The sequence below is a fragment of the Mus caroli genome, unplaced genomic scaffold (genome assembly GCF_978045245.1).
Source record: "Mus caroli unplaced genomic scaffold, Mus_caroli_1 scaffold_13, whole genome shotgun sequence".
Lineage (NCBI taxonomy): Eukaryota > Metazoa > Chordata > Mammalia > Rodentia > Muridae > Mus > Mus caroli.
This window is the reverse complement of record NW_028227268.1, coordinates 71,021,615-71,037,390: the sequence shown is the minus strand read 5'-3', so window position 1 is coordinate 71,037,390 and position 15,776 is coordinate 71,021,615. Positions and strand designations below refer to the sequence as shown.

The following is a 15,776-nucleotide window of genomic DNA, read 5'->3' as shown; positions in this document are numbered from 1 at the left end:
TTTACAAATTGCTGGCATGAACTTGATCCCACTTGATAATATCTGCATCCATGTGGAAAGTGGGCCAAGAGCATTCCTCCCTCCAAAGAGATCATGTGTGCTTGCCTAGTATTGTGTGATTAGCAGAGATGCTTCTGGAAGAAAAAGATACCTCCATCCCAGCAGGCTGAGATGTGTCCTCCTGACTTACCCAGGCAGTGGTAGGAGGATGGATCAACATGTACTTCATGTGAGCAGCCACTGGGAAGCTTCATAGTGTCTTCTTCCCACTTCTTGCTCTTTGTCTTTTGATGGCAGAACTGGAGATCAGCAAGTCCCAGATAGAAGCTGGGCCCTGAACAAAGAAGCCACAGGGACAAAAGCCATAGCTGCTCTCGGCCCAGCCAAGAGCCAAAGAGCAGCAGCAAATTCCCAGCTGACCTGTGAGATGACAAAGATCTCTCTGGTCTTGAGTTGTTGCAACTTGAGGATTATTTGCATCCACAGCACAAAATAGCCAAAGTGTTGATAATATTTAAGGCAAGGTATCACTATGTAGCCCAGGCTAGCCTGGAACTTATGCTCCTCCTGCCTCAGCCTCGCAAGTGCTACAGTTACTGGTCTGTGCTACCACACCCAGTTGCAAAGTTCACCTAATACTGAAAATATTCCTTCCAGTTGGGAGTCTGAGTGGCAGAGCGCTTGCCTAGCAAGTAGGAGTCTCTAGGTTCAATTCCCAGGATTAAATAAAGTGTCCCTTAAAAAAAAAAAAAAGTCAACCAGTCAGGGTCTGGAGAGGAGAAACAGCTCAGGTCTGCATACCCTGTGCCTGCAGAGGGCAAGGCTGTTTCCCAGCACCCACTGCAGGCAGCCTGCCCTCCTCTGGCCTCCAAGGGCACCTTTCTGTGCATGCACACACAGACATATACTCTAAAGTAAACATAAATCTTTTAAAAACAATGAGCTGAAAATTTGGCTTAACTGGTTTCATCTCATTTCCATGCTAAAAACCCATCAGTGAAATAGATTCCCTCTATGAAAACTCCTGCCTCCCCTCCCCTTCCTTGTCTCTGCCAGCCACTTCTCCCCATTTTCTCTTCCCCATCCCCTTCTCTCGCCTCCCCTCCTCCCCCTCCCTCCTTCCTTCCCCTTTCCTCCCTCATCCCTTCCCCTCTCTCCCTTGTTTTCTTTCATTCATTCCTTTTACTTTCTTTTCCTAAAGATTTTTTGTTTTCTGTGTATGGATATTTTGCCTGAACATACATGTGTGTACCACATGCATGCCTGGTGCCCTTGGAGGCCAGAAGAGGGCATCAGGTCCCCTGGAACTGGAGGGAACAGCCATGTGGGTGCTGGGTCCTCTGGACAAGCAGTCGGTGCTCTAACTGCTGAGTGACCTCTCCTGCCCTTTACAGGTTGTTTTCATAGTGAAGCACCCATCCACCAGAACAGGTTATATCTGGACTCTGAAGCATCGGCTGCTTTTCCCTCCTTTTCTTTTGATTTTAAACACATTCGTGGAGTTTTTAACTATCCCAAAGCTTTTCTAAAGCTTGTGCTAATATCACATACACTTTTTTTTTTTTTTTTTTGGTTTTTCGAGACAGGGTTTCTCTGTGTAGCTCTGGCTGTCCTGGAACTCACTCTATAGACCAGGCTGGCCTCGAACTCAGAAATCTGCCTGCCTCTGCCTCCCGAGTGCTGAGATTAAAGGCGTCCGCCACCATGCCCGGCTCACATACACTTCTAAAATTCAATGCTGCTGTGTAATACTTGGGTGTCAGGAGCCGTGTGGCTAGCACAGCTCTGCTGCTTTTTGCATGTGTTAGAGCATCAGAGGGACTGTGAATTATACCGAGAAGGGAGCAGAGCCAGGCAAGTTGGTGCACACCATTAATCCCAGCACTTGGTAGGCAGAGGCAGGCAGATCTCTATAAGTTAGAGGCCAGCTTGGTTTACAGAGTGAGTTCCAGGACAGCCAGGGCTACATAGTGAAACCACGGTTTCAAAAAAACAAACCAACCAAAACACCAAAAAAAAACAACAAACAACAACCAAAACAAAAATCCCAGAATCTTGTAATTTCTAAGTTTTCTAATTTTTCTTTGTCACCTTTTGAGTAGTGACTGTCTCTACTGTTCTCTACACCTTAATGTCTGCCCTACTTTTATTATTTTTATTATTATTATTTATTTTTATTTATTTATTTATTTATTTTTGGTTTTTCGAGACAGGGTTTCTCTGTATAGCCCTGGCTGTCTTGGAACTCACTTTGTAGACCAGGCTGGCCTCGAACTCAGAAATCCGCCTGCCTCTGCCTTCCGAGTGCCGGGATTAAAGGCGTGCGCCACCACACCCAGCTTACTTTTATTATTTTTTTCTACTCTTTTTTAATATCCTCTCCCCCACCACACGCAAGGTCTTACTTTTATAGCCTAGACTGGCTTTAATTCAGTGTGTAGCCCAGGTTGTTGTAGTAAATTTCCAACCCCAATAAGCCCATGCAAAAACCACACAACTCAGTTATTATATGTATAACTTGTAGGTGGCCTAGGTTGGGCAAATCTACTATTACACTAATCTGTTTGCAGCTATGAGAGCTCTTGTTATTTGTAGCTTCTCTAAGCCATGTGGTTCTGCTCCATCTTTCTTCTGTCTCTTTTCCCTTCCTCCCTTCTCTAAAACCTCCAGCCCCAGCTTTCCCTTCCACTGCCCAGTCACAGGCTCTAGCCTTTATTTGACCAGTTAGACTGGGGAGACACTCATGTAGGATCACCTGAGTAATCCACTCCTCCAGGGGAAGCAGAATTACATCAGAATTCAAACAGCACCAGAGCCACCCACACCACCAGGCTAGCCTCAAGCTGGTGAGCCAAACTGCTGAAATCAAAGGTACACAGCGCAACTTCCTCTGCTTATTTCTACCACAGTTCACTGAATAACAGCTGATGTGCATTTCTGTTAATAAGAAGCATGTTGATGCCACAAATTTGCCTCTAGGAACAACTTTAGCTTTATCGGACAAGGTTTAATACATATTCTTTTCATTATTGGTGAGAGTATATTGTAGTTTCTACTCCAGTGACTACTCTGCACTGTGTGTTATTTGTAGATGCACATTTCTTAACTTATAGCCACACGGGAGCATTTGAAGTTGATAGTGTAATTAGAGGATGGTCAGAGACCCTGCTCAGTAGTATTTTGCTCCTTTAAAATGTATTTAATTTGGTTTAAATAGCAGCATACAGTAAGTGTTTGAACTTGAAAAACACATGCATTCTGTAGTTGCTGTGTGCAGTATCCATTAGTTCAAGAGTGGACTTGCCTCCTTCTGGTCTGCATATCATTTTTTGATCATTTGACATGTGCATAGTCTAACAGTTTTGAGGGGTAATTGTTAAAAATTTCCAAGTATGATTTGTAGTGAGAGCTCTGGAGTTTTGGTCTCTTTAAACACAGTACTATAAGAATTTGCTTTCATTCTAATTCCAGGTAGGGGTGTAGGGCTGCTTTAGACCGTCCACAGCAGCTGACTATGAGTTGCCTCATGCGCTAGCAGATAGTCAGCTGTAGATTGTTTCTGCGGTTGTGTGACATATGGAATTCTGGGGACTTTTCAGAGGCTACATAAATGCTAGGGCCCCCAAGGCAGTATTGGAGGTTGTTGGTCATTCAGATTGCAGTTTATTAGTAGTCATACTCAAAGAAGAAACAAGAAGAAAGAATTAGATTCAGGAGTCAATCTCCCCCTTTCCTTCTCCCTCTCTCCCTCTCCCCCTCCTCTCCCCTTTCCCTCTCTCCTGTATTCTTTCTCTTCTATCTAGTGATAAGGATGAAACCAGGGGAATAGAGTGGAAAAAGAAGAACCCATGAAGTAGCTAAATCCAGATATAATAATTGTGGATTTGTATGTTTAATTTTTTTCACATTTTTAAGTTTTAATGTTGTGTCTATATAAATAGAGGCCCAAGACAGCTTTTGGGCGTTGGTCATCTCCTTCACCAATGTGGCTCCTGGGGCTTGAACTAAGGTCATTAGGCTCAGGCTTTATCCACTGATCCATCCTGCTGGCCGGTTCTTTTAAAACATCGTCAAGGCATTTCGTGTTAGGTTCGTAGAATTTGCTATATTTTCCTGTTGAACTGCACCTCTTCAGATGTGTTTGACTTACCAGGGCAAATCTAGTTTGTGTTTTATTCTTGAGGCTCAGTGAAACAGCTCAGAATGCTCTCCCACTGCTCTCCCCACTCTCGTGCTAACGGTGCCATGCGTCTTCCTTATGTAGGTGTGTGTCATCCCTGCATTACCTGTGTCTGACGTGGTTGACATTTCCTTTTTTTTTTTAATGTATTCCTCTCTGCATCTTCAGGCTCATGTATGGAATCATTTTGCTCTTTGTATTAACATTTCCCTTACCGCAAATTCTGATGACAAGTCCATTCAAGTTCCATTTTTCTGAAGAGCCTTTCTTGGTGTCCTTGCTTGTTCCTGTGATGATGGCTGTTATGCATGGGGTTTTGAAATTTCTTCATCTTCCTAACAGCCAGAGGTGGTGTGCAGGTGTCACACCTTGATGGCCACTTACACAGCTTAACTGTCATTTTTAAAAAGTGTGGATCTAGGACCTAGGGAGATTGTATTTCAGAGACTAGGACAAAGAATGATAAGAGGACGACAACCAGCCATGCCCCTCTGGATCTGTATGTGTGCATACACACACAAACAGCACACACACAAACCCTGTTCTCCTGCTGAACCGATTTATAGCAGGCATGTGTATTGGTGTGGTTGAAATAAACTCTATGCAGAATACTAACAAGTTAACCAAGTTGTTGACTAAAATAACCATGCCGAGAAGAAAAAGACCAATTGTATATGGGTACACCATCGCTGTCTCCAGACACACCAGAAAAGGGCATCAGATCCCATTACAGATGGTTGTGCACCACCATGTGTTTGCTGGGAATTGAACTCAGGACCTCTAAACCTCTGAGCCATTGCCCTAGCCCCCTACCTTTTTAAAAGTGATTTTATTCTTAATCTCTGTGCATTGGTGTCTTACTGCATGTATGTATCTCTTTGTCTGCGTGAGGATGTCAGATCCCTGGAACAGAGGTTACAGACAGTTGTGAGCTGCATGTGGATAATGGGAATTGAACCCAGAGGACATTTTATTTCGTATGTGCACCTGTGTATGTGTTGTGGGCATGTCCATGTCACAATATACATTTGTGCAGAGGACAACCCGAGGGAGTTAATTTTTCTTCCACCATACTTGGGCCCTGGGGATTGAACTCAGGTCATCAGGCTGGGCAGTGTCTTTTCCCACTGAGCTATTCAGCTGGCCCAAAAGAGACTAATCTGAGTTTGGGAAAGGGAATTTTGCCTGTATGTTATAAGGCTAAGACCAAAAAGAATAGTGTGCCATTCTTTCATGCTAGTTTGTAAATTTGTTCCACATCAGCACGTGTTAATAATTCTGAAATTGCATGTATATTCTAGGAAAGGGTTGGGCAAGTCCACTGTGGAGTGAACTCATGTTTTTATTAGATGTAGAAGTGTTCTGTGCCAGAAAGCATGAATAACTAAATAAATGATGCAGGCATATTAAAAAGACACAGAAGGCAACTGGAAGAAGCCTCTAGTAGCCAAATCTGGGCACTAAAATAATTACAGGTACAAGAGTGGAGTAGACTGGATCCTGCATAACAGTGTCTATGAATACACATGCACATGCTCACACACATGCTCACACACACACACACACACACACACACACACACACGGACATAGTGACAAGTATCTATGGATCCCTACCCATGTGAGGATGAACATTAGGTCCCTAGACACATGTAAAAACATCACATATTCCATATGTCTTATGTTTGTTTGTATAAACCTGGGAAGTAGTGAGCAAAGGGGGATGCGCAGCTCTACCTATAGAATGATTCCAGCTAGTGTAGAAGGAGCGACAGGATAGGAAGCCGCCATCAGCAAATGACACACTAAGAGGTGAGTCAGGGCCTTTCAAATGGCTCAGTTAAGTCCCCTGTCACACAAAACCTGTCAACCTGAGTTTGAGCCCTGCCACCCGAATGGTGGAAAGAGAGAAACTGACTTCTGAATGTTGTCCTCTGACCTCTACACATACCATAGGCATGACTGTGACTCTCCTCAGCCACTAAATCAATAAAGTGTAATCATAAAAAAAATTCAAATAAAAATCAGATGTGGCAGATATGGTGGTGAGGGTCTATAATTTCAGCGGTTGGGAGGCAGGGGCAGGAAGTTCAGGAGTTCAAGTTCACCTTTGCCTACAAGGCCAGCCTTTTGCCATCATGAGCATACCAAGACCCTCAGTCTGAGCAACCACTCTCTTGCCTACCCCTGACCCCACCACTAAAAGAATCATTGATGACAATAAAGCAAAAGAGTGTGTTTTCTTAGCTTTAGACTGTCTCCTCCTCAGAGTCTTACCAGTTACAAAAGGGAAAAAGGGTGATTTGTGCAAAGAAAATATTAGAAGCCCTCTGTAACTTTATCAAAATGAGCATGCTTAGAATAGCATAAACTGAAGGCTCTAGCGATGCTCACTGGTTAAGAATAGGGTAAAGTAAGGGCTCGAGCAATGCTCCCTGCTCTTGCAGAAGACCATGGCCCCTCTTATGGCCTCTAAGGGCACCATCATGCATGTGAGCACAACAGACATACACATAAATGAAAATAATGTTTTATATTATATAACACTGAATAAATTACATGACATTGGACAGGGCGCGACAATAACAGCCTTGTGTCATTATTTCCCTGGTGTTCCTGCCCCAAGTAAGTGACTTGATTCTAAAACTGAAAAAGTTATCAGGGGAAGGCTGTAATGAGAGTGGCCTGTAACAGTCTAAGGATCAAGGCCATGAATATTAAGGAAAGACTGAAGGACAGTCAGGCCGGGACTAGGGGTATAACTCAGGGAGTGCTTAGCACACACAAGGCCTTGGTGGTTGGATGCTCAACACTGGGTTATATACCATAATCCAAGCAATCAGGAGGTAAAGGTAGAAGAATCAAAAATTCAAGGTCATCTTTGGCCACTACCAGACCAGCCTGGGCTACAAAAGACCCTATCTCAAGAGAGGAAGAAATGAAGGGAGAGAGAGAAAGGGGCTTTAGAGCACATTTACACTAGTCACTGCAGAAAACAGCTTTAGTTCAAAGTCTATTCCTGTTAAATGGGGAGAAAACACTTTTAAGTAGAAGTGGAAGAAAACGACCATCTGAAGAAGGGATCTATGCAGAAATCCACTGAAATACCATTCATACATCAAGGGATCAGCAAGAAGATAGGGACTCCCTCATTGTCTTCCTCTCTTCAATAGGAACTCACTGCCAGAAAGGTGTCAGCATCTTACCAGCCATGTCAGTAAACCCTGACAGTTTGTATGGGATCTGATTTAACTGTAAAACTTACCCAGGACAGCCAAAGACCGAGAGCTGCCAGCACATCATAAAACCCAGAGCAGAAGAACTTGTTTCACTATAACACAGGTGGTTTTAAAGTTGTAATTAAGACGGCTGAACTGATAAAAGGGTGGAAAACAAGCCAGTGTAACTGGTGTGGAGCCTACAAACAGGCCCATTCATGCCCAGAAACGTGACCACTGGTAAGCCCAGTCACTGAGGGTGCACCACACCCTTAAACATGGAACTGGACTATGGTAAAAGGATAGAAGAATTGGGCTCTTCCTGATTAGAAATACTAAGTATGTGTTAAGAATTGTGAGTGGGGCTGGAGAGATGGATGGCTCAGCGCTTAAAAGCACTGACTGCTCTTCCAGAGGTCATGAGTTCAATTCTCAGCAACCACATGGTGACTCAACAACCATCTATCCTGAGATCTGATGCCCTCTTCTGGTGTGTCTGAAGACAGCTACAGTGTACTCATATACATTAAATAAATTAAAAAACAAAACAAAACAACTTATGGTTCTCTGTGGACCCAGCTGTTAAGAGCACTGGCTGCTTTTGCAGAGGACTTGCGTTCTACTCCCAGCACCAACATGGTAGCTCACAGCTGTCTGTAACTCCTGCCAGAGAATCTGCAGGAAAATGGTGTGCAGACAATTTAAAGACAAAACATCTTTATACAGTAAAACAAAACAAAACAAAACAAAACTCCTAAACCAATACAAAGAATGGGAAAGTTGCTACTTTAAACTTAGAGTTAACACATTTCTCTCTAGAGTACTAAAATCTCTTTAGCAAAACAGAAGAAAAAAATGACAGCTGGGCGTGGCGGCCTCCTCAGTGCTCAGTGCCATAAGCAGGCAGATCTCCAAGTTCCAAACCAGCCTGGTCGACATAGCAAGTTCAGTTAAGGGCTACATAGGAGACTCTTTCTTTAAAAAACAAACAAAACAAAAACCACAGAAAATAAGAGAAAGAAAGTGAATAAATGACCAATAACAAGAAAAGACTTTATTAGAAAGGAAGCAGAGAAGTAGAAATGAGGGTGGCAGCCCCCACTTTTCATTCTTACCCTTGGCAAGGACTGATCGTTGGTTGGCACACACTGTTGGTGAGGGGCACACAGGCAACTGGGACCAGTGGGTGCTTGTGGGAATGGAGTGGAGGTCCGCCTCTGTAGTGAGAATTTTGTTTTCTTTAAAAACCACAGATAAGAACATGTTTTCATTTTAATCCCAGGCGTGGGACATGTGGCTGCCTCAGACTGCCCACCGCAGCTATGATTTGCCTGTGTTCTGACGGGGCGTGACTTTGCCAGCTGCAGAGAGCTCCTGTGATTGTGTAACATTTGGAATTCTGGGAACTCCACCCCTCTCTCTCACCACACTGGCCCAGGGTGCTGAAGCTTGGTGGCTATGGTAAAGGAAGCCTTGCGCGTGAGACGAATCCCATCCGTGTTTGTTACCGCAGCACCCGTGAATGTTGCAACAGTTCCTCAGAAACTGAATTAATGAATGGTTATTTCTACATAGTGAAAACGAACTGCAGTTACGGCCATCCACATGGCTAAAGCTCACTTTTTTTTTTTTCATTTTAAAAATGTAGTTATGAGAAGGGGAGCTATGGAAGTTCAGGGTAGCATAGTATCTCATCAAAAATGTTTTACACTTGCAAAGAAATGGACTTGTGTAAATCAAATCAGTGTGATACAATAAAGACGACCTGGGACTGGGTGGCTGAGAGTTCAAGACTAGCCAGGTCTACAGAGAGAAACTGTGTGTGTGTGTGTGTGTGTGTGTGTGTGTGTGTCAGAGAGAGAGAGGGTGTGAGGGAGGGAGGAGTGTCAGGGGTTGAATCTAGGGAACTGAAGAGATGGCTCAACAGATAACACTCTTTCAGAGGACCAGGTTCAATTCCTGGTGCTTACATGGTGTTTGTGTGTCTGTCTTTCTTTGTCTATCTCTCCCATGTATGTATGCATGTACACACACACACACACACACTTATTTTATTAAAAAAAAGAAAGAAAGAAAGAAAGAAAGAAAGAAAGAAAGAAAGAAAAAAGTATCCCTCTAAGGCTCCAGAGGATCCAACACCCTCTTCTGACCTCTGAGGGCACAAGACACATACATGCTGCACAGACATACACGCAAGCAAAACACTCATTCATATACACCCTCTTCTGACCTCTGAGGGCACAAGACACATACATGCTGCACAGACATACACGCAAGCAAAACACTCATTCATATACACCCTCTTCTGACCTCTGAGGGCACAAGACACATACATGCTGCACAGACATACACGCAAGCAAAACACTCATTCATATACACCCTCTTCTGACCTCTGAGGGCACAAGACACATACATGCTGCACAGACATACACGCAAGCAAAACACTCATTCATATACATACAGTTTTTAAAATATCATCCTGGCAGCAGCACGACGTTTGCCACCAACCCTGACCACCTTAGGTAATCCCTGGGGCCCATATGGGAGGAGAGAAGTGACTCGGAGTTGCCTTCTGAGCTCCTCATGTGCACTGTGGCACATTCATGTGTGCATGCACACATACTAAAATTCAATAAAGTTTTTTTTTTTTTTGAGACGGGGTTTCCTTGTGTAGCACTGGCCATCCTGGAACTCACTTTGTAGATCAGCCTGGCTAGCCTTGAACTCACAGAGATCCTCCTGCCTCTGCCTCCTGAGTATTGGGATTAAAAGCATGCTCTACCACCACCAGGCTCCCTTGTTTCTTCTTTTTTACTCCTCCTTCTACAGTGTTGCCTTAGCCTAGAAACAGGTCATATAGATGTCCCACTGATGGCTGACCACTCAATATTTACTTATTCTCAGTTCTTTTGACCAGTTATGAGCCTCTGCAGACATTGCTGACTACTGAAAAAACAAAAACAAATAAAAAAAAAAACAAACCTTCTCTGACCAAAGTTAACAGGAGCGTTATTCTGCAGACCCAAGCATGGTTATTTAGAAGGCAATTGACAGCACATCATATCCACTTAGAAAGAACAATTATAGTGACTTCTCCACGAGGGCCTGAGACCTTCCCAGGTACAAGTGGTTGACTGGACTCACAACACTAGGTCTGAATTCCCTCCTATGGAGTGGGCCTCAAGTCCAATCAGAAAGCACTTGATTGCCCCATAACAGACCTGCCACTACCGCACTGGCGAACTCACCTAGCTGGCTGCCTGGTAAATTTACACGAAGGACCTGTAACTTAGGAAGACCACTGGAGGCAGTTCACCCCAGCAGAGCATATTCATGGTACTGTGAGCCAGCATGGAGGACGCTCCTGTCCCATTTCAATTTGATTTCTCTTAAGTTCTGTGACCAAAGCATGTGCTGTCTTCATCAGTAGACTCTTACCACCTGGTTCTGGTGATCACTCAACAGCTGTAGCAAAGTTCTGTATTATTTTAGGAATCTAGGAGGATCTCCTGATTAATAACTCACAGGGAAGTACTATGTGGCTTTAACAGTTTTCAACACATGATCAATTTTTGTCCCCTCTGATCTCCCAGGCATTTCCTACTCTACTGTATTATTTTGAGGCACACCCTGGTATCATATAATTCTTCCCCAAATATTTCAAAACCTATCTCCAAAAGTTAAGTGCATCTTTTAAAAATATGTTATTGCTTATCACAGCTACAAATTGTTTAAAACATCAAAAACTCTAGTCAACATTAAGGTTTCTAAGTTTCTTGTATGTTTAACATTCCATTTGAATCAAGTGCCTTTTCATCTTAAGTTGGTGATGGGCTCTCCTGCTAAGGTACTGGATGAAATTCTGTTGAATACGCTGGGGCTGAAGATGTCAGGATGAGCACAACAAGGTAGCTTGTTCACCCAATGGGAGTAGGTTGTGATTCTAGACTTCACACGGCCTGTGGAAGCCAACAGCCATTTCCACAGATGCCTGGTTTGTATATACTGATGTAATGCATATCAGACACTGTGGTTTGTCTTTCCGTCTGGGGCCCTTGAATACGTGTCCCTTTAATATTTTTCTTGTTCCCATCCCATTAAATGTCTGTGCAGCTTCTCAGGATTTACTGTATCAAATAAGATGAATAGTACTTGTTTACTGATAATTCATGGTAAGCAAATACTGATTTGCACAGACTTGCCATCTTGTTCTTCCTTGAAACTAGGAACAGGGTGGGGTGAGGTAAAAGACGGATGCCCTGACCAAATGAGATAACATCCTGAAAGTGAGTTGCAGCCCGTGAGCGCTTTGCAGTTTTTGTTTTTTTTTGTTTTGTTTTTTTGTTTTTGTTTTTTAACAGGACAGGCAGCTTCATCTCTCACCCACTTACATTTGATACTAGCTGCGAGGAGACTTCCCCAGCTCCTCTCTGTTCAGGCTCTCACCCACCATCTGGGCTGCTTCGGTGGGGTTTTCTCTGCAGCCCCACTATCAAATCTTGCTAATTTGATCGTACTGTAAGCACTACAATGTTTTGTGGCAGTTGGTTTGTTCCCTCTTGTTTGATAAAAACAGAAACAAATAGAAGGGGAGGAGAGGGTGGCAAGGCCAGTACAGGTACAGCACCCACAGATATGGCATGGTATTCACAGAGACCCACTCCTTGCAAGCCCTGAGAGCAAGGACCAGGAGTAGTGGCAGAACTCTTGCTCACATGCTAGTCCTTATGTGTTCCATTGCTAGTATGGAAAAATGAAAGCAGTCTAAACTCATGGAAAGTACATGTTTGAGGCTGCAGGTGGCTTGGTTTGCAGAGCGCTTGGCAGCATGCAGGACGCCCTGGGTTTGCTTCTTGGTACTGTACACATGCACGGTGCCAGTCACCTGTAACCCTGGCTCTGGCAGGAGAATCAAGCTCATCCTTTGCTCCTTAGTTCTAGGCCAAACTAGACAACAGGAGCAGAGGGGGGAAGGGAGGCGGGGCAGAGGGGGGAAGGGAGGAGGGGCAGAGGGGGGAAGGGAGGAGGGGCAGAGTGGGGAAGGGAGGCGGGGCAGAAGGGGGAAGGGAGGAGGAGCAGAGAGAAAGAAAGGAGAGAGGGATACAGGTGGGGAAGGAGGGAAAAGAGAGGGAAGGGAGGGAGGGAGAGAGAAAAGGAAGACAGGAGGAAGGCAAGCTACTGCTTGATAGTGTAGTTAGAATGTGATGTGGTGAGGCTCCCCAGTGACTTCAGCCTTCTGAGAATGACCTGTCCTGATAAGAGCTTATTGTTTGACTTTTATGTTTTAGAAATGCACTATGCTCAGAAACAGAACTGGCCATAATTAGCTAAGGCTTCCTCTCCCATGGTTCCTGGCAAAGCTATAAATCTGGAGGATGAGGCAACTAGGCGGACCCTCTCACAAGGCCACAGTGCCCAGCACACAGCCACGTCTTTACTGCCAGCCCAGGGCCGTAACTTTACGAGAAGTCACTTTAATGACATGTACCCAGTTCACACGGTCAAAATATGCTGGTCAAAATATGCTGCCCAGGTGCGTTGTTTCCTCCTGCGGTAGGCGTTGTGGGTGTCAGCTCCTGGTGGTTGGGTGAGGCAGGAGCTCGCAGTCTTGATGACACTGAGCAGCAGGCGGTGACAGGAGATCATGTAGCATAAGGTGCATGACTCCTGCAGCAGCAGAAATACTGCTGTGCTGTAGCCGAAGCCCAAGGCAGCCCTTTACCTCATAGAGAATCTATGTAGGAGTAGTTCTGCCACTACTCCTTTGTCTGCAGACAGGATGTTGGGCTGTGAGATACAGCATGGTCGTGTAGACGATACCACCTGTTCTCAGTGTCACGAGTACAACAGGCAAGGGAGGCTGTAAGTCGTTTTACCCTCTGCCTGCTGTGTAGGAAGTCTAACACTTGGTGCATTTATTTTGGTGAAGCTTCTGGGATGAGGAAGTCATGGTCGATGGCCTCCTTTGAACTTGACGTCACTGATGTCGCTCTTCCCTTGACAGCCCATGCAGCCTTTCTGCGGTCAATTATAACTCACTGTTGTTGCTTGGTGGGCGGTGGGGTGGGGGGTAACATCTGCCTAATAGAAGGAGAAATGGCCCCCTTTTGAATCTAGCTCAGAATGAAACTGTGTCATAAAGAGAGTCTCAGGACAGCTAAGCATCACCCACAAAGGCGACAATGAGCATTGCCTCACTCAGCAAACTGGTGAATCGTGTCTTTTTGCTAATTAGATATCCTTAGTTAAGGATCAAAGTTTCCTCAACTTTTATTCTTATAGCATGTAACAAAGGGCAGGAGTTCAGGAAGGTAGTGTCTATAAACAATTATAGCTTGAGGCAGGAAGTAGGCTGAGAAAGGGGTATGGAGGAGCCATGAGACTGGGGTACTGGGAAGGCTCCATGGCAGAGCAGCTGACCTGGGGCTTGACCAGCAGGTGGACTTAACAGACTGAAATACAGGTGATGAGTTCTTGTAGGTTGGATGCTTATGTGTGGGGACACTGGGCTAAGCATGTACCTGCACCCTCCTGGCAACTCAAGGACATGGGTGGATGCTGTCTTAGTCCCAGGTTAGAGCTGGGGAAGTTTGTGTCAGAGACATGCAGTTGGTGAATGACATAGGCAGGATTCAATCCGGTCCGACGTGAAGGGTAACTTTTAAATACCGGCCTGTCCTGTTCTTTGTTCTAGGAGTGAATTCAGTGGTTCACTTGGTTGGGAAAACAGGCTCTGTTGTGAAAGCATTGCTTGTCAGGTAGCTAGAGTATGCAGTGGGCAGGGAGCAGTGGGCTCTTCTGTACGTCAGGAGTGGATCACAGAGAGCTTCGGGTGCAGTGCTAAGGAAGTAAGGTAGTCTTAGAAGGCAATGGGTGCCTATTGACGAAGTGACAGAACCAGTCATGTCCCGGAAGACAGCTGTGGCGTGAAGGGCGGGAATAGGAAGCATGAAAAGCAGGTAGCTGCTCTACTGTACAACCTTAAAACAGGCATCTGGGCTGGGACTGGGGCCTCTGCCTGTAAGCCCAGCACTTAGAAGGCTGAGGTAGAAGGATTGTCAAGAGTTCAAGGCCGGGGCCTAGCAAACACAGGAGTGGATGTTCACAGTCAGCTATTGGATGTATCACAGGGCTCCCAATGGAGAAGCTAGAGAAAGTACCCAAGGAGCTAAAGGGATCTGCAACCCTATTGTTGGAACAACATGATGTACTAACCAGAACCCCGGAGCTCTTGTCTCTAGCTGCATATGTATCGAAAGATGGCCTAGTCGGCCATCAATGGAAAGAGAGGCCCATTGGACTTGCAAACTTTATATGCCCCAATATAGGGGAATGCCAGGGCCAAAAGAATGGGAATGGGTGGGTAGGGAAGTGGGGGGCGCTATGGGGGACTTTTGGGATAGCATTGGAAATGTAATTGAGGAAAATATGTAATAAAAATATTAAAAATCCAAAAAAAAAAAAAGGAAAAAAAAAAAAAGAGTTCAAGGCCAGCCTGAGATATGTAATGAGTTCTATAGAGCCCTGGATTGCAGTGAGGCCCTGTCTCAAAACAGTATTTTCTAGGGAAATGTTTGCACCCGGATCTTAAAAGCTCTGTGAGCAGACCTGTGTTTATGTTTTGTTTTGTTTTTTGTTTTTTTCGAGACAGGGTTTCTCTGTGTAGCCCTGGCTGTCCTGGAACTCACTCTGTAGAGCAGGCTGGCCTCCAACTCAGAAATCCGCCTGCCTCTGCCTCCTGAGTGCTGGGATTAAAGGTGTGCGCCACCACGCCCGACATTTATGTGATGTTTTTAAAGTCCCACTCATCTATCCTTGCAAGGAATATGGAGAATGTGCACGCATGTGTCACTCGTAACGACATCTGTTGATGTGTGTGACTGTCTGTCTTGTAATCCTCACGAATGGCAGTTATTACGTGATAAGTGAGTGAGTTCCTAGTTGCAAGGAGACAGAGACCAACAAAACCAGACGCTGGATGCTTCTTGCCTGTTTTCTGATTGCACATGTGACTTCCTCGCCCTTTGTGCTGGCTCCCATTCCTGAGCTGTGTGTCACTCTGAGGTAATGTGTGCCAACAGGGCATGATGTCATAAAGGGGAGTGCTCATGAAGAGACACACACACTAATATTTTCATGGCAAGCATGTCCCCATGGCTTCCCACCCCAAGTGTAGATTGGGACACACATTAGATTTCCTGAAATCTCGAATACCACCCTGGGGTCTTAGCAACAAATTTGACATACCTTTCATTTAAATAAATGCCTAAGGTGATTGCGGCACAGTTGGACATCTCTCACCCCAAAGTGCAAAATTGGGGCATTTGTCATTTTTAGACTGGGGATGATCGGCCTGAAAAATGTATATAACTTTTTCAA

At 44.8% G+C, this 15,776-nt stretch overlaps 1 protein-coding gene across 15 annotated transcripts in view; it reads left to right on the top strand.

The window, feature by feature from the left end:
• Cdkl3 (cyclin dependent kinase like 3) overlaps positions 1-15,776 on the top strand; it is an 83,088-nt gene that overhangs the window by 53,739 nt on the left and 13,573 nt on the right. Inside the window, exon 12 of one of the 15 annotated variants that reach the window (XM_085830038.1) lies at positions 8,680-9,088. The exons of the other annotated variants lie outside the window; for them this stretch is intronic. Coding sequence (XP_085686164.1) covers positions 8,680-8,739 — 60 coding nt within the window. The 3' untranslated portion in view covers positions 8,740-9,088. Of the gene's footprint in view, positions 1-8,679; positions 9,089-15,776 lie in introns of those variants that run through there. 15 annotated transcript variants of the gene reach the window in all.